The 23,665-nt window shown below is 43.9% G+C and overlaps 1 protein-coding gene across 1 annotated transcript in view; it reads right to left on the bottom strand.

Moving 5' to 3' along the window:
* Positions 1–23,665, bottom strand: part of LOC138661588 (complement factor B-like) — an 87,085-nt gene that overhangs the window by 28,446 nt on the left and 34,974 nt on the right. The window contains exons 4-9 of the mRNA XM_069746404.1: positions 15,447–15,620; positions 13,384–13,479; positions 8,602–8,735; positions 6,302–6,440; positions 3,816–3,947; positions 2,194–2,289 (exon numbers count right to left, since the gene is read on the bottom strand). Coding sequence (XP_069602505.1) covers positions 2,194–2,289; positions 3,816–3,947; positions 6,302–6,440; positions 8,602–8,735; positions 13,384–13,479; positions 15,447–15,620 — 771 coding nt within the window. The remainder of the gene's footprint in view (positions 1–2,193; positions 2,290–3,815; positions 3,948–6,301; positions 6,441–8,601; positions 8,736–13,383; positions 13,480–15,446; positions 15,621–23,665) is intronic.

Here is a 23,665-nt window from a genome sequence, read left to right as displayed (position 1 = left end):
CCTGAAGATTCGCCCACATACTTGACATAAGGAAGCAGATGTGGTCAGTACACCAAATTCTACTTGTGCCTTGCGGACAGCGCGCTTTCTTTTTGCGTCAAAGATTTTCCTATCTTCTGCTGCACGTGCTCCTGAGGTGATCCTGCCCCGCCAACCTGGACGATCCAGGGCAAGCTTTTCCCATTCATTGGTGTTGACTTCCTGGTTTTTGAGAGACACCTTAAGGCAGTCTTTATAGCGCTTCTTCTGCCCCCAACTGCTCGCTTTCCTTGTCACAGTTCTCCGTACAGCAGTTGTTTCGGTAGTCGGCTGTCAGGCATTCTAACCACGTGTCCAGTCCACCTGGCTTGGACTTTCAGCAAGAGAGTGTAAACGCTGCAGAGCCCAGTTTGTTCCAGAATTGCCGTGTCCGGGACATTGTCTTGCCACCTGATGTGGAGGAGTCTGCAGAGGCAACTCATGTGGAAATGATTAAGCTGTTTAGCATGCCGGCTGTACACTGTCCAGGTCTCGCTAGCATAGAGAAGTGTGGTGAGGACCACCGCGCAGTAGACCTTCAGCTTGGTGGTAAGGCTGAGTCCCCTTCACTCCCAGACGTTCTTACGCAGTCTCCCGAAGGCGGCACTGGCTTTGGCAATTCTATTATTAACCTCAGCGTCTATGGTTACTTCACGGGAAAGTGTGCTGCCTAAGTAGGTGAAGTTATCGACTGCTTTGAGGTTTTGCTTTTTCACCGTGATACGTGGCTCCTTGTACAGTTTTCCTGGAACAGGTTGATACATGACTTCAGTTTTTCTAATGTTGATCTCGAGACCAAAACTGTCGCAAGCTTGCGAAAAACTGTCCATTTCATGCTGCATCTGCTGTTCAGTGCTAGCATTAAGTGCACAGTCATCAGCAAATAATAATTCACGGATAACAGTCTCATGCACTTTCGTAACCGCCTTCAGGCGTTTTGGGTTGAATAGCTTGCCATCAGTCCTGTACCTAACCTGGATTCCATCTTCACAGTTGTAAAAGGCATCACATAACATTGCAGAGAATAGCATACTGAACAGGGTTGGAGCAAGCACACAGCCTTGTTTTACGCCTTTGTTACTGGGAAAGCCTCATATTTGTCTCTGTATATAGCAATGTGGGCACCATATCCCTGTTAAAAAAAGAATTAAAAATAGTTATATACTCACCTTCCGGCGGCCCCCGGATCCAGCCAAGGCGTTTAGCGATGCTCCTTGCGACATTCCGGTCCCAAGAATGCATCGCGGCAATAACACGTGATGATGTAGCGGTCTCGAGACCGCTACGTCATCATCTCGCGAGACCGCTACGTGATCTCGAGTCATCGCCGCAATGCATTCTTGGGACCGGAGGTGAGAATATAACGATTTTTTATTTTTTAAATTATTTTTAACATTAGATCTTTTTACTATTGATGCTGCATAGACAGCATCAATAGTAAAAAGTTGGTCACACAGGGTTAATAGCAGCATGACCAGACTACGTTACACCACGTTATGCCGCTATGGGGGCACTGACTGGAGGGGAGTAGGGAAGGGGCACTGACTGGAGGGGAGTAGGGAAGGGCGACTTCGCGGGCGGACTGTGCCCATCGCTGATTGGTTGCGGCCGGCCGCGACTAATCAGCGACGAAGGATTTCTGTGACAGACAAACAGACGGAAGTGACCCTTAGACGATTATATAGATAGATATTAATATAATGTAAATTATCAACATATTTTCCATGGACACGGAGGAAATGTATGGGAGGGGGAGACAGCCACCAAAACTGTATCTTGCCGGCGTCCAATTGTTTTGGTGCATAGCCTTTTTAGTTCAAAGTCCTATAGACGTTGTGGCCATAAGACGTTAGTCATTTGGATATAATATGATTATTCCCTGGCGTTTACGGTCTTTGTCACCAAAGAACCACAAAGACACAGAGATGATCTGGATTTCACTTGATCACCAGGTACAAAAGATACAGTGACGGTGACACTGACGAGTAATGTGTGTAATGTAATAGAGAAAACAGAAGTGGCAATGAAATATATTTGTCTTCTCCCCGGACTTTTGTATCGGACAACTCTTTACCCAACATTGCTGCTGAATTGTAGGATCTTCATGCCTGATAGTGGCTTTCATCACAGTCTACTGAAACGAGACACAGGTACCATAACATATATATTCCATACCTAGATAATCTTCCCGCTTATTGTCCTTCCTGATGTTCAGAATTTCTCTGATCCTCTTGATCTCCACAGTAGGGTCTCCTCCCATATTGTGCTTTCCTAAGGAGGGGAAAGATGGTTGTCGTGAAGAAGAGACAATGATGTTGAATGTGTTTGTGGAGATGTAAAACATTGGCTTTAAGGTGAGGATAAAGCACTGACTGAAAATTTCAAAAGTCTGAAGAATTTGATAAGCTGAGCATCAGATCTGAGTTCTTTGGACATAACAGATGAAATGATTTGAGGAGTCATCCTTCATCTATTCAGAAAATGTGCACTACTAAAAAAAAATGCATTATGATCAAATTAGCTTCTAATTTTACAAATAAAAATTGTGATTCTAAATGGTAGGGAAGGGATTAAACGCTTTATATTCACCACTCTCACCCCCTTTGTATTACAGCTTCACTCCTGACCATTTTCTCCTCTCGATGTTTTAGGGAAACACACTACATAATATCGATTGAGGCCTAGTCATTAACTAGGCTCTACTCATGACGATGCAAGGGCTACTCAGCATTAAAGGCCGACCAATGTGAAGGCAAAAGAGGACCAAAGGCAATTATAAGAAGACTGGACGACCAGGCTGGGACCAGCGTGAAAGAACAGGCGAGGGCCAGGAAGAGACGAGTATAATCTTTTTTCCTTTTTAAACCTTACGTGTGTTATGCTCTAGGGTCCGAAGAGGCCATGGACAGCAGCCATTATGCTGAATTGTAAAGGAACAGGAAGAGGACAATAAAATAATATAATATTTTGCCCTTCCAGCCACTCACTTGTACCCCAGCACAGCCCCCGCCTGGTCATCTGATCCTCTTCTGGGTACCTATGGTCCTCTTTCAATGTCACAATGGTCTTTGACACCTCCAACACTGATTAGACCTTGATGATTACTCGGGGCGACACACTTCATGACTGCGCGTGGGGCCTAATTACTCACTAGGCCTCAAAATGTTGCAAGGCTATATCAGCGCAGAAGACCAGTGTCGAGATAGAAGAGGACCGTAGGCTTCTAAAAGAGAACTGGACATGGTAGAGAGTTGTGTAGAGCAACAGGTGAGGGATGGGGAGAGGTGAGTATAAAGCAGGAACAGTTGTGGCAATCAGGGCGCAGTTTGTCAAGATAGCCAAGTGGTCTATGGCGTCAGCCTCAAGAGTAAACTCTTCTACTACATTTATTATACTCTTGGGTCACAAGTAAGCATAGTAAGGATTATTCAATTTCCATCCAAAAATTTGATGTCAATCGAATTTTCTGTCAAATTTGAAATTTGGCAGATTCATTCATTTCTAGCTGTTATTGCACACATCACTTAATCGAAAAGGAATAAAATGTATTTACTTTTTTTATCAACCTATAAGAAAATGTAAGTGATTGTCTCCAAAGCTACTACCGAAAGGGGTTGTCCTCTGCTGGACATTTAGGACCTATTATACGGTCACAGCCTAGCCCGCCCCATGATCCTTTGGCGAAAAATTTTAGGAGGAAGAGGGATCACTGACTAGAAGCTGAAGTAGACAAGGATTAAGCACTGACTAATACTTTCACTAGAGATCTGAAGGACTATCTGTGACCCGATACTTGCCATCTGTCATCAGCAGGATTATATTTCTTGTTTCCAGGAACTTTTTGGGATCTCTCGTATTTTCCAGTGACAACATATTGTGAGTTTCATTCAGGGCAGCCCGAGTATTCGTTCCCTGTTTATCTGCATGTGCTTTTTGGAAAAAAAAAAATACAGATTTATACATGTTAGCTTTGTATCAAGCTTATTATGGAAAGCTCATCACTTCAGGAGTGGAAGGGTGATTTAAAGGGTTATTATAGAGAAGATAACACACTTTGTACTACATCTACTTGTTAGGAGGGTCTCTTAGACAATGCTGGGATCTTCAGTTATTACCACTTGTTATTTGTGGCAAGAAGTGGTTCGTTTTCCTGCAATGCCACCACAGGGCAACATAAGTATTACGTTGTGTCCATTCAGATGAATGGATCGTCTGTGTAACGCAGGACAGGACGAGTCCTCCAGAACGAAAGACTCTCTATCATCTCGTCGCCACACGCCTTTAGGCTGGAGTTACACTACCGTATAAAAAAGTCGCAAAAAACCTACAAGAAGCAAAATATACCTTGCTGTAACTAAATAAGAAAAAAAGGAAATGTGTATCTAAATAACACAGGGTTCTTAGTAATACAGTTTTTGATTAAAAAAAATATAGCATAAAAGCCATCCCATCGTCGACAAGGTAACCCTGATCGGGATGGTCCTACGCTATCTAATATTAAAAACCTTACCATGTGTCAGAGTTGACCTCAGTGTGTGAATAAGGGCTGACAAAAGGACCGAGTCCCTACCTGTGGACACCAGTCTAGAGAAGTTCTTAAATGTAGTTTTCATCTCAAGGGAGGGAGGCCACACCCCGGCTTGCACAGAATGCAAAAATACAAAGAAAAAGCATAAAAACTGAGCTTGGTTTAAGTTGGTATACATGCAGCACATGTTCACATTGGCCATAAAGCATAGAAAACCATAAGGTTTTTAATATTAGACACCGTAGGACCGTCCCGATCAGGGTCACCTTGTCGATGGTGGGACGGCTTTTATGCTATTTTTGATCAAAAAGAGTATTACTAAGAACCCTGTGTTATTTAGATGCACTTTTGCTTTTTACTTATTTAGTTACAGCAGGCTTTATGCTTATTTTGCTTCTTGTAGGTCCTTTATGCTTTATGGCCAAAGTAAACATGCGATAATGTGCTGTATGTATACCCACTAAACCAAGGTAAATTTTTGTGTTTTTGCTTCGTATAAAAAACCAGTCCGTACTTGAACCAGAAAAGTAGGAAAAGTGTCATGAGAGCGCAATGCGATTTTTCTCACCTAGCATCTGCTCTACATGCAGTTCGTTTTTAACATCATCTTTTACATACTGTAATTCTCTATGTAATTTAAAGCTAGTTTACAATCTAATAAAGCAATCTTATATACAGATATACAGTAGAGTGTGTCGCCTTACTTAATATATTAAATACATAAATAAATAAATACATTTAAAAATAAGTGGGGTCCCCCCTATTTTTTGATAACCAGCCAAGGTAAAGAAGACAGCTATGAGCTTAAATTATAAGGCTGGGAAGGTCTATGGTTATCGGGCCCTTCTCAGCCTAAAAATACAATTCTGAGCCACCCCAGAATTGACGGGTTACATGAGATGCGCCAATTCTGGTGCTTTGCCTGGCTCTTCTGGATTGCCCTGGGGTGATGGCAATCGGGGTAATGATAGTTGGGGTTGATGACAGCTGTGATTTCTCGAAAATCATAGCTGCCATCAACCTCTGGGGTTAGTAATGGAGAGGTGTCTATCAGATACCCCCATTAATAACCCAGTAGTCGGTGGACTACGGCGGATTCCCTGGACAATGGGGACCTGTTGTGTGTGTCTTTTTATTTTTAAATATTGGGTTAGTAATGGGGGGTCTAATAGACACCTCTCCATTACTAAACCCAGGGGTTGATAGCAGCTCTGATTTTTGACAAATCACAGCTGTCATCAACCTCAACTATCAATACTCCGAGTGCCATCGTACCAGGGCAATTGGGAAGATCCAGGCAAAGCACCAGAATTGGCGTATCTCATGTGATGTGCCAATTATGTAGCAGCTGTGGGCTGGTATTTTTATGCTGGGAAGGGACAATTAACCATGGACCTCCCCAGCCTGATAACATAAATCTGCAGCTGTCTGCTTTACCTTGGCTGGTTATCAAAATTAGTGGGGAACCCATGTCAAATTTTTAAAATTATTTATTCATTTATTTAATAGGTTAAATAATGGGGCTAAACAACCTTTACTGTCAAATGAAAGGCACTAAAGGGTTCTAGTTTATTATATGTAGGGGGCTTGTGACATTTATTTTCCTCTTGTATGAATGAACCCTTATGTACTGGCTTGTATGGACATGGGTTCTCTAAATTATAATATGTCTTCAATTATTATTCAATAGTGTGCTAGCTTTTGTGCTTTTTTTATATAATTAAGTTATTGGGAAGGTGACGTGAGGTCCATTACCTGTGTACTTAAACGCTTTAATCCTCTCGATGACCGCGTCCGCGTCCACACTGTCATCATCAGACAGTAGCATAATGGGTTTGGCAAATGATGCGTATGAGATGACAGCATAGCGAGGGGTAAAGTCAAAGCTGGATATCTGTAACAGATATTGATATATGAATCAATATAAAAGGTCTGTACACCCCTGTTAAAATGCCAGGTCACGTAATAAAAAAAACATACTGAGAAGAATCATTTCAGAACGTTTTTCACATTTAATGTCGCCCATAATTTGTACAAATCCAATGAGAAACAAACTGAAATCATTTTGAGGAGGGAGATAAAAATAACAAAACTAAAATATGGTGGGTGTATAAGTGTAAACACCATCCTATGGGATGTGGTTGTGTTCAGAATCCAATCACATGTAAATTCATGTTACATAGTAGTCAGTACACGGCCACAATCATTTACAAAGATTCTGATTAACCTCACATAAACTTTAGCTGTTCTGTTAGAATTTTCTTAGTATTTTCTTAGTTGCATTTTACAGGAGAAGCCATAAACAGCTGACAACACAGCAAAGGGATCTCACTGTTGTAAGTTATTATTCAGGAAAAGGTTACAAAAATATTTCCAAGGCATTAGATATACTGTACAGCTCTGGCAAAAATTAAGAGGCCACTGCAAAATGTTCAGTTTGTCTGTTTTTTTCTCTTTATAGGTATATTTTTGAGTAAAATGTAATTTGTTCATTTATTCTAAAAAAAAAACTGATGAGAACATGTCTCCGAATTTCCAAGCAATAAATTTTGTATTTTTTTCTGACAAAGAAAAATGGTAAAAATTTAAAAAAAACAGGTATTTCAGACCTCAAATAATGCAAAGAAAACAAGTTTATAATCATTTAGAAACAATAATACTAATGTTTTAACTCAGGAAGAGTTCAGAAATCAATATTTTGTGGAATAACCATGATTTGTAATCACAGCTTTCATGCGTCTTGGCATGCTTTCCACCAGTCTGTCACACTGCTTCTGGTGTAAAAATGTAAGTTGTTCTTCTTTGTTTGATGGCTTGTGACTATCCATCATCCTCTTGATTACATTCCAGAGGTTTTCAATGGGGTTCAGGTCTGGAGATTTGGCTGCCCATGACAGGGTTTTGATGTGGTGGTCTCTTAATTTTTGCCAGACCTGTATAATGGGACACTGAAAACTGTCACGAAGAAGTGGCTTAAATTTGGCACCAAGAGTGACTTTACATTGAACTAGACGTCCCTCAAAAACTGATGAAAATCCAAGAAGAAAATTGGTTTCAGTATGCTGCCAAGAGAGCTACAGCAACATTAAAGAAGCTGCATGAATTTCTGGCAACTCCTGGTTGTACAGCAAAAGCTGTAAACAGCTGACAACATGGCAAAGGGATCTCACTGTTGTAAGTTATTATTCAGGAAAAGGTTACAAAAATGTTTCCAAGGCATTAGATATACAATGGGACACTGAAAACTGTCATGAAGAAGTGGCTTAAATTTGGCACCAAGAGTGACTTTACCTAGAATTAGACGTCCCTCATAAATTGGTGAAAATACAAGAAGAAAATTGGTTCGGTAGGCTGCCAAGAGGGCTACAGCAACATTAAAGAAGCTGCATGAATTTGTAGCGAGTCCTGGTTGTGTATTTCACGTGACACTAATCTCCCATATTTTTCATATAGTATGTCTTGGCCCGTGGGGTAGGATTGAAAGATGAAGGCCTTTTTAACAAGAAAAACATCCAACACAAGCACATCAGGTGCTGTAGTGCGATATGCTACCACCTAAGGATTGCAACAACAAAAATCAATTTTATATTGTGTAGTCAGGGGTTGTGCCAAATAGATCTTATCCCCTATTGATAGTGCTGGACTCATGCAATAATACCATAAAGAATGAATGGAGCGGAGGTGATCATGCTTAACCTCTGCTTCATTCAGACGAGACTCGGGAAAGCCCTGTTTTTGTGATGGGTGGTACCCTCTGCTGTCAATAAGTTATGCCCTATCCTCTATAGTACCTGATACAAACTCCTTTAGGATGTGTCACGGTACATATACATTGTTGGCACAATTACTGCACGGTGCATTATTTGCAGTGTATGGTGGTAGTAGCACTGTATAACTGTATGGCAGTATTACATATTATAACATAAGGCGGCACACTTGTATGGCACTATATGGTATAGTTACATTGCTGGACAGCAGAAGGTGAGCCATTATCACACAGGTCCTGTATAAAGTAGCCTAAGAGGGTAGCGACCGTCTACATATATTCTCCGTACCTTTTCTATGAACACTTCACTGATATCCTTCGCGATTTCAAAGTTTTTTGGTCCGACGCTTTTAGAGGCATCGATGATAATGAAGATGTTCATGAGACCTCCTTCTTTCACTCCTATTTTACGAACAGCCTCCCCTATGTGAAAAATAAAAGAAGTGTCAGGATCTGTATATCTGTCCTAATATGAGCGGTGGCCCTCGGGGGACCCTTTTAATCTGCGGAAAGTAAAATGCTTACAGTAGAGCACCTCCTCAATGGCTCGCCCATCTAGTGTGCCAATAGAAACCAGTATGACCCAAATCTATCACCTTAAGAGACCCGTCACCAGGTCAAAAGTGTCTAGTTTTTGCTCTTATCTTATTCCCGCTTCCCCCTTGAATTTTGTGTTTTATTTATTTGTATTATTTAGAATCCCCTATAGGGTTCCAGCTATAAGGGCCTTTATCTTTAGGGCTAATTTTTACGGTCTTTACAAAGGTGGAGGGGGCTGGCTCACAAGATAATAATGCAGCAGAAGGTAGCAAGTATTTGTGGAATGATAGATTTTTAAAAAAAATATTTTAAAAATATAAATTTGAAAATTGTGACATGCATTTGTATTCCACCCCCTTGAGTAAATACTTTGTAGGACCACCTTCCCCTGCAATTACTGCTGCAGTTTGCTGGGGTCTGTCTCTTCCAGATTTCCACATATAGAGGTGACATGTTTGCTCCTTCTCCTTTGTACACTCTGTGTCGTTCAGTGAGATTGGATGGAGACATCTGTGATCAGCAATTTTCACGTCTTGTCACAGATTCTCTGGGATTTAGGTCTGAACTTTGGGCCAGTCACACACCAGTCACACACATGAATATGCTTTAATATAAACCCTCCATTGTAGCTCCAGCAGGATGTTCAAGGTAGTTGTCCTGCTGGAAGGTGAGCCTGTGCCCCAGTCTCAAGTCTTTTTGAGTCTCTAACAGGTTTTCATCCAGGATTGTCCTGTATTTAGCTTCATCCATCTTCCCATCAACAATAACCACCTCTTCTGTCCCTGAAAAAAAGCCTCCCTACAGCAGGATGCTGCCACCAACATGAATTACTGTGGGGATGGTGTTTTCAGGGTGATGTGCAGTTTTTGTTTTCCGCCACACATACCATTTTTCATTTAGACCAAAAACTTCTACTTTGCTCTGATTTGACCAGAGCACCTTCTGCCACATGCTGTGTTCCCCTACATGGCTTTTTGCAAACTACAAACAGGACTTCTTATGGTTTGCTTTCAACAATGAATTTCGTCTTGCTACTCTTCCATAAAGGTCAGATTTGTGGAGTACATGGCCAATAGTTGTACTGTGGACAGATTCTCCCACCTGAGCTGTGGATCTCTGCAGCTCCTCCATAGTGTTCATGTGCCTCTTGGCTGTTTCTCTAATTAGTGCTCTCCTTGCTTGAGATGTCAGTTTAGGTGGACGGCCATGTCTTGGTAGGTTTGCAGTTGTGCCATACGTTTTCCATTTACAGTTAGGTCCATATATATTTGGACAGAGACAACATTTTTCTAATTTTGGTTATAGACATTGCCACAATGAATTTTAAACAAAACAATTCAGATGCAGTTGAAGTTCAGACTTTCAGCTTTCATTTGACGGTATCCACATTAAAATTGGATGACAGGTTTAGGAGTTTCAACTCTTTATCATGTGCCACCCTGTTTTTAAAGGGACCAAAAGTAATTGGACAATTGACTACAAGGCTATTTCATGGACAGATATGGGCAATCCCTTCGTTATGTCATTCTCAATTAAGCAGATACAAGCCCTGGAGTTGATCTGAGGTGTGGTGCTTGCATTTGGAAGGTTTTGCTGTCAAATAAACATGCGGACAAAGGAGCTCTCCATGCAGGTGAAACAAGCCATCCTTAAGCTGCAAAAACAGGAAAAACCCATCCAAGAAATTGCTACAATATTCGGAGTGGCAAAATCAACAGTTTGGTACATCCTGAGAAAGAGAAAGCACTGGTGAACTCATCAATGCAAAAAGACCTGGGCGCCCACGTAAGACAACAATGGTGGATGATCGCAGAATAATCTCCATGGTCAAGAGAAACCCCTTCACAACAGCCAACCAAGTGAACAACACTCTCCAGGAGGTCGGCGTATCAATATCCAAATCTACCATAAAGAGAAGACCGCATGAAAGTAAATACAGAGGGTTCACTGCACGGTGCAGCCACTCATAAGCATCAAGAAGAAAAAGGCGAGACTGGACTTTGCCAAAAAACATCTAAAAAATCCAGCACAGTTCTGGAAGAACATTGCTTGGACAGATGAAACCAAGATCAACCTCTACCAGAATGATGGAAAGAGAAAAGTATGGCGAAGGCGTGGTACAGCTCATGATCCAAAGCATACCACATCATCTGTAAAACATGGCAGAGGCAGTGTGATGGCGCGGGCATGCATGGCTGCCAGTGGCACTGGGTCACTAGCGTTTATTGATGATGTGACACAGGACAGAAGCAGCCGAATGAATTCTGAAGTATTCAGAGCCGCCATACTGTGTGCTCAGATCCAGCCAAATGCAGCCAAACTGATTGGTCGTGGTTTCATACTACAGATGGACAATGACCCAAAACATAAAGCCAAAGCAACCCAGGAGTTTATTAAGGCAAAGAAGTGGAATATTCTTGAATGGTGAAGTCAGCACCTGATCTCAACCCAATTGAGCATGCGTTTGACTTATTAAAGACTAAACTTCAGACAGAAAGGCCCACAAACAAACAGCAACTGAAAACCACCACAGTGAAGGCCTGGAAGAGCATCAAAAAGGACGAAACAGCGTCTGGTGATGTCCATGAGTTCAAGACTTCAGGCAGTCATTGCCAACAAAGGGTTTTCAACCAAGTACTAGAAATGAACATTTTCTTTACAATTATTTAATCTGTCCAATTACTTTTGGTCCCTTTAAAAACAGGGTGGCACATGTTAAGGAGCTGAAACTCCTAAACCCTTCATCCAATTTAATGTGGATACCCTCAAATGAAAGCTGAAAGTCTGAACTTCAACTGCATCTGAATTGTTTTGTTTAAAATTCATTGTGGTAATGTCTATAACCAAAATTAGAAAAATCTTGTCTCTGTCCAAATATATATGGACCTAACTGTATAGATGATGGATTGAACAGTGATCTGGGAGATGTTCAGAGCTTGGGCTATTTTTTTCTTTTATAACTTAACCCTGCTTTACTCTTTTCAACTCTATCCCTGACCTGTCTGGTGTGTTCCTCTGTCTTCATGATGCTGTTTCATCCCTAATGTTCTCAAACCTTGGAGGCCTTCACAGAACAGCTGTAGTTATACTGAGAAGAAATTACACACAGGTGGACTCAATGTACTAAATATGTGACATCTGAGCTCAATTGGTTACTGAAGATTTAATTTCGAAGTTTCAGACTACACGGGGCTGAATACAAATGCACATCAAAATTTTCAGATTTATATTTTTAAAATAATTAGAAACCTCATATAATTTCCTTTACACAACACAAATACTTGCAACTTTGTGTTGGTATCGCATAAACCCCCCAATAAAATATGTTTAAGTTTGTGGGTCTATCTTGAAAAATGTTGAGAAGTTCACGGGGTTTGAATACTTTTTCAAGGCACTGTATATGACTAAGTTTCTTATCTTAAAAAAATAGCACATGAAGGTCCTCTAAGAATTGTTATTACTTGCAGTTTACTAGATAATTGCTATTTGAATGTTATTTATATAAGGAATGGAAGAAGCTTTTCTTTTATCACAAAGTTTGGGGGAAAAAAAGACTTTAATTTGTTAATTCTATGGGAATTTTTTGCAATTACATTTTTGCTTTTGTTGTTTTCTTTTCTCTTGTGGGAATGAGTGGGCAGTCATGATATATTTAATTAATATCTTTTAACAAAATGTTCCTGAGTCTCAATGACAGTGTTACACAGGGATCATGGTGATCTTATAGATTGTTCTCAGACCGTCCTGTTGAGGTGTCTGGTGACAGTGGTCACACGTGCTCAGTAGCTCAGTCCCATCTCCTGGATCCTCCTACATGGGAGGTGTAATAACTGCTGCTATTCTACAGATCGCAAATAAGAATCAGGGGATTCTTCTTACTTGCACTAGGCATGCCGGAAAAAAAGTACTACATCTCCCTGAAAATGAGTCTTAAAAGTAGGAGTATACACCTTGAACGGGTAATCCCCCCAAAACAGCATCTATAGGACATTATATACTATTTATCATAACTTATTGGACATTCATGACCACCATTCCATTCTCTTCTATGAATTTATAAAAATGGGAGTGCGCATGCGTGACCGCCACACCATGAATGAACCAGAGGATGAGCATGCGCACTACAGATCCATTTACACGGCGGATGCTGAACCTCCTTTCTCATGATCGATGGTGGTCACATCGGACTGACCCCACTAATCATTCTTCTCTCACCTATCCTGTAGATGTTGCTTTAATACAGAACCTTTAATCTACGCTTCTTCTCCGGCTCGTCTTGGCAAATCTCATCTACTCCTTTCATGATCTCATTTACTGAAAGATAAATTTTCCCACTGCAAACTAAACATCAACTTTCTCCTCCTAGGAAGCCCGAGTGCCAAATAATCCTGGACCCTGGACCCAGCCCTGTTTGCTCTGCTTGCTTGACTGCCATATCTAATATTTGAGCATTTCTTGTTTACTGCCAGTCCAACTCCCGCTATAACATAGGTATCCGCCCCATTGTAGAGTTCGCGTACTGTTCTCCTACCTTCTTCTTTATCTTTGTCTGATGATTCAATAGTTTCAGAAAGGGAGGAAGAGAAAGTTTCTGCCACTTCCTCGGGGGTATCAAATGTATACCAGTCTGTGGAAGAAAAAGACATATCAGACACCTTACACATATAGCCGGGATCTATTACTTAAAGGGGTTTTATGATATTATAAAAGAAATCCTTGTTCTTTTCCAAATGAAAAGGCAGAAGGTGGAAATTAGCACAGGAGGATCTGACTACACAGGGTTTGTTTGTAGTCTGTAACCATGGAGACACTTTTGCTTATTTTAGCTCAACTTAATCTCAAGCAAGTACAGGTCCTTCTCAAAAAATTAGCATATAGTGTTAAATTTCATTATTTACCATAATGTAATGATTACAATTAAACTTTCATATATTATAGATTCATTATCCACCAACTGAAATTTGTCAGGTCTTTTATTGTTTTAATACTGATGATTTTGGCATACAACTCCTGATAACCCAAAAAACCTGTCTCAATAAATTAGCATATCAAGAAAAGGTTCTCTAAACGACCTATTACCCTAATCTTCTGAATCAACTAATTAACTCTAAACACATGCAAAAGATACCTGAGGCTTTTATAAACTCCCTGCCTGGTTCATTACTCAAAACCCCCATCATGGGTAAGACTAGCGACCTGACAGATGTCAAGAAGGCCATCATTGACACCCTCAAGCAAGAGGGTAAGACCCAGAAAGAAATTTCTCAACAAATAGCCTGTTCCCAGAGTGCTGTATCAAGGCACCTCAATGGTAAGTCTGTTGGAAGGAAACAATGTGGCAGAAAACGCTGTACAACGAGAAGAGGAGACCGGACCCTGAGGAAGATCGTGGAGAAGGACCGATTCCAGACCTTGGGGAACCTGAGGAAGCAGTGGACTGAGTCTGGTGTGGAAACATCCAGAGCCACCGTGCACAGGCGTGTGCAGGAAATGGGCTACAGGTGCCGCATTCCCCAGGTAAAGCCACTTTTGAACCATAAACAGCGGCAGAGGCGCCTGACCTGGGCTACAGAGAAGCAGCACTGGACTGTTGCTAAGTGGTCCCAAGTACTTTTTTCTGATGAAAGTAAATTTTGCATGTCATTCGGAAATCAAGGTGCCAGAGTCTGGAGGAAGACTGGGGAGAAGGAAATGCCAAAATGCCTGAAGTCCAGTGTCAAGTACCCACAGTCAGTGATGGTGTGGGGTGCCATGTCAGCTGCTGGTGTTGGTCCACTGTGTTTCATCAAGGGCAGGGTCAATGCAGCTAGCTATCAGGAGATTTTGGAGCACTTCATGCTTCCATCGGCTGAAATGCTTTATGGAGATGAAGATTTCATTTTTCAGCACGACCTGGCACCTGCTCACAGTGCCAAAACCACTGGTAAATGGTTTACTGACCATGGTATTACTGTGCTCAATTGGCCTGCCAACTCTCCTGACCTGAACCCCATAGAGAATCTGTGGGATATTGTGAAGAGAAAGTTGAGAGACGCAAGACCCAACACTCTGGATGAGCTTAAGGCCGCTATTGAAGCATCCTGGGCCTCCATAACATCTCAGCAGTGTCACAGGCTGATTGCCTCCATGCCACGCCGCATTGAAGCAGTCATTTCTGCCAAAGGATTCCCGACCAAGTATTGAGTGCATAACTGAACATTATTATTTGTTGGTTTTTTTGTTTGTTATTAAAAAACACTTTTATTTGATTGGATGGGTGAAATATGCTAATTTATTGAGACAGGTTTTTGGGGTTATCAGGAGTTGTATGCCAAAATCATCAGTATTAAAACAATAAAAGACCTGACAAATTTCAGTTGGTGGATAATGAATCTATAATATATGAAAGTTTAATTGTAATCATTACATTATGGTAAATAATGAAATTTAACACTATATGCTAATTTTTTGAGAAGGACCTGTATATCATATTAGCCCAAAAATTCAGGCAGGGTAATTGTAGGATAAGACAAATGGATTAGGAAAAGTAAAAGATGAATAATGGAAAACTACACAAGTCGAACAGCTTATTCCATAAACAGTACATGATCTTACTTCGGCAGGACGGTTCTGCCCCGGACCAACGCTTGTTCTCCATACACACTCTTTCCTTAGAGCCGAACATACGAAGATTCTGATGGCATTTATACGTCACTTTGTGCTCAATCTTGTAGGAAGTGCCTACTTTTGTAGCTCCGATGGGAATTCCTGGATTTGGACAGTCGCCTTCTGTATGAGGGTAAATGTGTGGAACACAAAAGAGAGTCAAACAGGATTGGAACTTGCAAGTGAAATACAAAGAGAGAAATCAGCAGAGGATAATATAGTGTAGTAGTATAGTGTTGTGCTTTTGTTGCTTTCATTAGCATTTACTTACAGCCACCACTAGAGGCAGCACATTACATACAGATATTCATACTTTTCTTGGAGTTCAACACTTGCTGTTGGCTCCCCCTAGTGGTGGCTAGGGTTGAGCGAAACGGATCGTTCATTTTCAAAAGCGCCATTTCTCAGCCAATGAAGGTGGATGCAGAGTGTGGGCAGCGTGATGACATAGGTCCTGGTCCCCACCATCTTAGAGAAGGGCATTGCAGTGATTGGCTTGCTGTCTGCTGCGTCACAGGGGCTATAAAGGGGCGTTCCCACCGACCGCCATCTTACTGCTGCTAACAGGGGCGGATTATCAGAGGGTCAATATGGGCGGTAGCACAGGGCCCAGTGGTCTGGGGGGGCCCTGGGCTACCGCACAGATTAACCCTCTGAAAATCATCTGTGAATGCCCGCCGGGCGGCGTTTATGTGCCCCCGGACCCGGTGGGCAGAGAGAGGGGGCCTGCATCGGGCCCCTTCTCATCTGCTCACCGGGCCCCTTCCGGCGCTGCAGCGGTCTCCTATTTATGTGCGGGCGCGCGCCCGCACGTCAATAGTTAACAACAACAGCCGCCAGCCAATTGGAGGCTGGCGGCTGAAGCCGGCCGCAGCGCACACGTCGCCGGCGTCTGACGTCATTGTCAGTCGCCGGCGAGTGTGCACTGCAGAAGGGAGCTCGCCGCCGGGAGCGTGGACAGGTGAGGAGACTGTTTTTTTTTTTTGATCAGTTAAACGGTGGACTGTGGACACACTGGGGGGCAATGCTGGAGGGAGGACACACTGGGGGGCAATGCTGGAGACACTGGGGCAGGTTGGAGGACACACTGGGGGCAATGCTGGAGGACACACTGGGGGGCAATGCTGGAGGACACACTGGGGGGCAATGCTGGACACACTGGGGCAGGTTGGAGGACACACTGAGGGCAATGCTGGAGGACACACTGGGGCAGATTGCTGGAGGACACACTGGGGGCAATGCTGGAGACAGTGGGGCAGATTGCTGGAGACAGTGGGGCAGATTGGAGGACACACTGGGGGCAGATTGCTGGAGACAGTGGGGCAGATTGCTGGAGACAGTGGGGCAATGCTGGAGACAGTGGGGCAATGCTGGGGACAGTGGGGCAATGCTGGAGACAGTGGGGCAATGCTGGAGACAGTGGGGCAATGCTGGAGACAGTGGGGCAGATTGCTGGAGGACACACTGGGGGGCAATGCTGGAGACAGTGGGCAGATTGCTGGGGGGCAATGCTGGAGGACACACTGGGGGGAAATGCTGGAGACACTGGGGCAGATTGGAGGACACACTGGGGGCAGATTGCTGGAGACAGTGGGGCAGATTGCTGGAGACAGTGGGGCAATGCTGGAGACAGTGGGGCAATGCTGGGGACAGTGGGGCAATGCTGGAGACAGTGGGGCAATGCTGGAGACAGTGGGGCAATGCTGGAGACAGTGGGGCAATGCTAGAGACAGTGGGGCAGATTGCTGGGGGGCAATGCTGGAGGACACACTGGGGGGAAATGCTGGAGACACTGGGGCAGATTGGAGGACACACTGGGGGCAGATTGCTGGAGACAGTGGGGCAGATTGCTGGAGACAGTGGGGCAATGCTGGAGACAGTGGGGCAATGCTGGGGACAGTGGGGCAATGCTGGGGACAGTGGGGCAATGCTGGAGACAGTGGGGCAATGCTGGAGACAGTGGGGCAAATGCTGGAGACTGTGGGGCAATGCTGGAGACAGTGGGGCAGATTGCTGGAGGACACACTGGGGGGCAATGCTGGAGACAGTGGGGCAGATTGCTGGGGGGCAATGCTGGAGGACACACTGGGGGACATGCTGGAGACACTGGGGCAGATTGGAGGACACACTGGGGGCAGATTGCTGGAGACAGTGGGGCAGATTGCTGGAGACAGTGGGGCAGATTGCTGGAGACAGTGGGGCAGATTGCTGGGGACAGTGGGGCAATGCTGGGGACAGTGGGGCAATGCTGGAGACAGTGGGGCAATGCTGGAGACAGTGGGGCAGATTGCTGGAGGACACACTGGGGGCAATGCTGGAGGACACACTGGGGAGCAATGCTGGAGACAGTGTGGCGGATTGCTGGAGGACACACTGGCGGGCAATGCTGGATGACACACTGGCGGGCAATGCTGGAGGACACACTGGGGGGCAATGCTGGAGACAGTGGGGCAGATTGCTGGAGACAGTGGGGCAGATTGCTGGAGACAGTGGGGCAGATTGCTGGAGACAGTGGGGCAGATTGCTGGAGACAGTGGGGCAATGCTGGAGACAGTGGGGCAATGCTGGGGACAGTGGGGCAATGCTGGAGACAGTGGGGCAATGCTGGAGACAGTGGGGCAATGCTGGAGACAGTGGGGCAATGCTAGAGACAGTGGGGCAGATTGCTGGGGGGCAATGCTGGAGGACACACTGGGGGGAAATGCTGGAGACACTGGGTCAGATTGGAGGACACACTGGGGGCAGATTGCTGGAGACAGTGGGGCAGATTGCTGGAGACAGTGGGGCAATGCTGGAGACAGTGGGGCAATGCTGGGGACAGTGGGGCAATGCTGGGGACAGTGGGGCAATGCTGGAGACAGTGGGGCAATGCTGGAGACAGTGGGGCAAATGCTGGAGACTGTGGGGCAATGCTGGAGACAGTGGGGCAGATTGCTGGAGGACACACTGGGGGGCAATGCTGGAGACAGTGGGGCAGATTGCTGGGGGGCAATGCTGGAGGACACACTGGGGGACATGCTGGAGACACTGGGGCAGATTGGAGGACACACTGGGGGCAGATTGCTGGAGACAGTGGGGCAGATTGCTGGAGACAGTGGGGCAATGCTGGAGACAGTGGGGCAATGCTGGGGACAGTGGGGCAATGCTGGAGACAGTGGGGCAATGCTGGAGACAGTGGGGCAATGCTGGAGACTGTGGGGCAATGCTGGAGACAGTGGGGCAGATTGCTGGAGGACACACTGGGGGGCAATGCTGGAGACAGTGGGGCAGATTGCTGGAGGACACACTGGGGGGAAATGCTGGAGACACTGGGGCAGATTGGAGGACACACTGGGGGCAGATTGCTGGAGACAGTGGGGCAGATTGCTGGAGACAGTGGGGCAGATTGCTGGAGACAGTGGGGCAGATTGCTGGGGACAGTGGGGCAATGCTGGGGACAGTGGGGCAATGCTGGAGACAGTGGGGCAATGCTGGAGACAGTGGGGCAGATTGCTGGAGGACACACTGGGGGCAATGCTGGAGGACACACTGGGGAGCAATGCTGGAGACAGTGTGGCGGATTGCTGGAGGACACACTGGCGGGCAATGCTGGATGACACACTGGCGGGCAATGCTGGAGGACACACTGGGGGGCAATGCTGGAGACAGTGGGGCAGATTGCTGGAGACAGTGGGGCAGATTGCTGGAGACAGTGGGGCAGATTGCTGGAGACAGTGGGGCAGATTGCTGGAGACAGTGGGGCAGATTGCTGGACACACTGGGGCAGATTGCTGGACACACTGGGGGCAGGACTGGAGGCATTGGCAGAATGTAGACACAGGGCATGATTGGAGACACGGGGTAGAATGAAAGACACGGGGCAGGATTGGATCATGGGGCAGGATGGATACGATGGAGACAGATGGGGCAGGATGGGGAGATCATATGGGGCAGGATGGATACTCATGAGTGCAGGATGGGAGAACATATGGCTGGAGCGAGGAATGAGATACATGGGGTGGGGAATAGTATTACCATAGGGGATATTATTACTGCAGTGATGTATTTATTTTATTTTTTGAGTATACTGTTTTAAATGGGGGGGCGGTCCTGTTACTGTGCAGAGTGACACTATATCGCCTTTTTCTCTTCATGTGGTGTAATGTAGAAGTTGTGAAAAATTAAGTAATGTGCTCTACAAGCGGAGCTCGAGATAACTGTGTTATTTCCTGCAGAAACGAGTCCTGGCTGGAAGAAATGATGGCGGTCTGTGCTGGATGAAAGATGAAGGACTTCACCTAGAGACATCACTGGTGAGTCAGTGTTACCTATACACTGACACTATACACTGTATACTATATACAGAGGTCCTGTGTACAATGTCACCAGTGATCTCTGTATTATCTCTACACAGACACTGCATACTAAGTACAGATCTCCTGTGAATACTGGCACTTATGGTGATAGTATTGTGTTTTTTTTTTGTTTTGTTTTTTACTGATCAGTATTGTAGTATTCAGTCACTATGTGGTGGTAATATGTGGTCTGGAAATGGTGTTGTGGTATTTGTCCCTTGTATGTGCTATTTGGTCACCAAGTGGTAATATGTGGTCTTGACATGGTGCGGTGGTATTTGTTCCTTGTATGTGATATTATTCGATCACTGTGGTTGTAATTTGTGGTCTGGTCATGGTAGGGTGGTATTTGTTCCTTGTATGTGATATTATTGGTCAAGATATACCTAAATTGTATTGCAGATTTTAACAAATATTGAATAGGTTACAGTAGAGTAGGGCCCGGCCATTTTTCTGGAATAATCTGGTTCGGGTATATCATGACCCCCGTCACATGACCCCCGTCACATGACCCCCGTCACATGACCCCCGTCACATGACCCCCGTCACATGACCCCCGTCACATGACCCCCGTCACATGACCGGGGGGGCCTACAGTGTATGAACAGCCCGGGGCCCTGGCTACCCTTAATCCACCCCTGGCTGCTGATCTGAGCATAGGGAGAGGTTGCTGCCGCTTCGTCAGAAGCAGGGATAGTGTTAGGCAGGGTCCATTAACCACCAAACCGCTTGTGCTGTAGCGATTTCCACTGCCCAACACCACCTTCGGTGTGCAGGGATAGCGAAGCTACATTTTTTTTTTTTTTTTCTCAGCGCTGTAGCTCATTGGGCTGCCCTAGAAGGCTCCCTGATAGCTGCATTGCTGTGTGTACGCCGCTGTGCAAACCAACTGCTTTTTTCAAAGCACAAATCCTCTTGTTCCTTCCTTTCTGCACAGCTATCTTTTTTGTTTGTCCACACTTTTTATTTCATTTGTGCATCAGTCCACTCCTTATTGCTGCCTGCCATACCTGGCTGAGATTACTGCAGGGAGATAGTAATTGAAGGACAGTCCCTGTTTTTTGTTTTTTTTTTAATTCTCCCTAAAAAAATAAGTTGTGGGAGATTAAGATTGGCATTTCTGCTAGAGTGCCAGTCCTGAGTGTGCCATCTGTCTTAAATAGTGGGCCATAGAAAGCCTATTTTTTTTTTTTTTATTTGGTATCTAAATTCTCCCTGAAAAAAAAAAACAGTGGGAGATTAATATTGGCCTTTCTGCTTGTTTGCCAGTCCTGAGTGTGCCATCTCTCTTAAATAGTGGGCCATAGAAAGCCTAGTTACATAGTTACATAGTTATTAAGGTTGAAGGAAGACTATATGTCCATCTAGTTCAACCCATAGCCTAACCTAACATGCCCTAACATGTTGATCCAGAGGAAGGCAAAAAAAACCCATGTGGCAAAGAGTAAGCTCCACATTGGGGAAAAAAATTCCTTCCCGACTCCACATACGGCAATCAGACTAGTTCCCTGGATCAACGCCCTATCAAGGAATCTAGTGTATATAACCTGTAACATTATACTTTTCCAGAAAGGTATCCAGTCCCCTCTTAAATTTAAGTAATGAATCACTCATTACAACATCATACGGCAGAGAGTTCCATAGTCTCACTGCTCTTACAGTAAAGAATCCGCGTCTGTTATTATGCTTAAACCTTTTTTCCTCCAAACGTAGAGGATGCCCCCTTGTCCCTGTTTCAGGTCTATGATTAAAAAGATCATCAGAAAGGTCTTTGTACTGTCCCCTCATATATTTATACATTAACATAAGATCACCCCTTAGTCTTCATTTTTCCAAACTAAATAGCCCCAAGTGTAATAACCTATCTTGGTATTGCAGACCCCCCAGTCCTCTAATAACCTTGGTCGCTCTTCTCTGCACCCGCTCTAGTTCAGTTATGTCTTTCTTATACACCGGAGACCAGAACTGTGCACAGTATTCTAAGTGTGGTCGAACTAGTGAGTTGTATAGAGGTAAAATTATGTTCTCCTCATGAGCATCTATGCCTCTTTTAATGCATCCCATTATTTTATTTGCCTTTGTAGCAGCTGCCTGACACTGGCCACTAAATATGAGTTTGTCATCCACCCACACACCCAGGTCTTTTTTATTGACGGTTTTGCCCAGAGCTTTAGAATTAAGCACATAATTATACATCTTATTATTTCTACCCAAGTGCATGACCTTACATTTATCCCCATTAAAGCTCATTTGCCATTTATCAGCCCAAGCTTCTAGTTTACATAAATCATCCTGCAATATAAAATTGTCCTCCTCTGTATTGATTACCCTGCAGAGTTTAGTGTCATCTGCAAATATTGAAATTCTACTCTGAATGCCCCCTACAAGGTCATTAATAAATATGTTAAAAAGAAGAGGGCCCAATACTGACCCCTGTGGTACCCCACTGCTAACCGCTACCCAGTCCGAGTGTGCTCCATTAATAACCACCCTTTGTTTCCTATCCCTGAGCCAGCTCTCAACCCACTTACACATATTTTCCCCTATCCCCATTATTCTCATTTTATGTATCAACCTTTTGTGTGGCACCGTATCAAAAGCTTTTGAAAAGTCCATATACACTACATCTACTGGGTTCTCTTGGTCCAGTCCGGAACTTACCTCTTCATAGAAACTGATCAAATTAGTCTGACATGAACGGTCCCTAGTAAACCCGTGCTGATACTGGGTCATGAGGTTATTCCTCTTCAGATACTCCAGTATAGCGTCCCTTAGAATGCCCTCCAGGATTTTACCCACAGTAGAGGTTAAGCTTACTGGCCTATAGTTTCCAAGTTCAGTTTTTGTTCCCTTTTTGAATATTGGCCCCACATTTGCTATACGCCAGTCCTGTGGTACAGACCCTGTTATTATGGAGTCTTTAAAGATTAAAAATAATGGTATATCAATGACTGTACTTAATTCCTGCAGTACTCGAGGGTGTATCCCATCCGGGCCCGGAGATTTGTCAATTTTAGTGATTTTTAGATGCCGCCGTACTTCCTGCTGGGTTAAGCAGGTGACATTTAATGGGGAATTTTTATCACTAGTCATTTTGTCTGCTATGGGATTTTCTTGTGTAAATACTGATGAAAAAAAGTCATTTAGCATATTGGCTTTTTCCTCATCCTCATCCACCATTTCACCCAGACTATTTTTAAAGGGGCCAACACTATCATTTTTTAGTTTCTTACTATTTATGTAGTTAAAGAATATTTTGGGATTATTTTTACTCTCTCTGGCAATGAGTCTCTCTGTCTCAATCTTTGCTGCCTTGATTTGCTTTTTACAGAATTTATTTAATTTTTTGTATTTATTTAATGCCTCCTCACTACCTACTTCCTTTAATTCTCTAAATGCTTTCTTTTTGTCACTTATTGCACCCCTTACAGCTCTATTTAGCCATATCGGTTTCCTCCTATTTCTAGTATGTTTATTCCCATACGGTATATACTGTGCACAGGTATATACTATATAGTGGTTTTTAAAAAAAAAATTGGTATCTAAATTCTCCCTAAAAAAAAAAACAGTAGGAGATTAATATTGGCCTTTCTGCTTGTTTGCCAGTCCTGAGTGTGCCATCTGTCTTAAATAGTGGGCCATAGAAAGCCTAGTGTTTTTTTTTTTTTAAATTTGGTATCTAAATTCTCCCTGAAAAAAAAAAAACAGTGGGAGATTAATATTGGCCTTTCTGCTTGTGTGCCAGTCCTGAGTGTGCCATCTCTCTTAAATAGTGGGCCATAGAAAGCCCCGTGTTTTTTTTTTTTTTTTTAATTTGGTATCTAAATTCTCCCT

The sequence above is a fragment of the Ranitomeya imitator genome, chromosome 2 (genome assembly GCF_032444005.1).
Source record: "Ranitomeya imitator isolate aRanImi1 chromosome 2, aRanImi1.pri, whole genome shotgun sequence".
NCBI lineage: Eukaryota > Metazoa > Chordata > Amphibia > Anura > Dendrobatidae > Ranitomeya > Ranitomeya imitator.
Note: the sequence above shows the minus strand (reverse complement) of the source record. Positions and strands in the feature narration are given on the sequence as shown.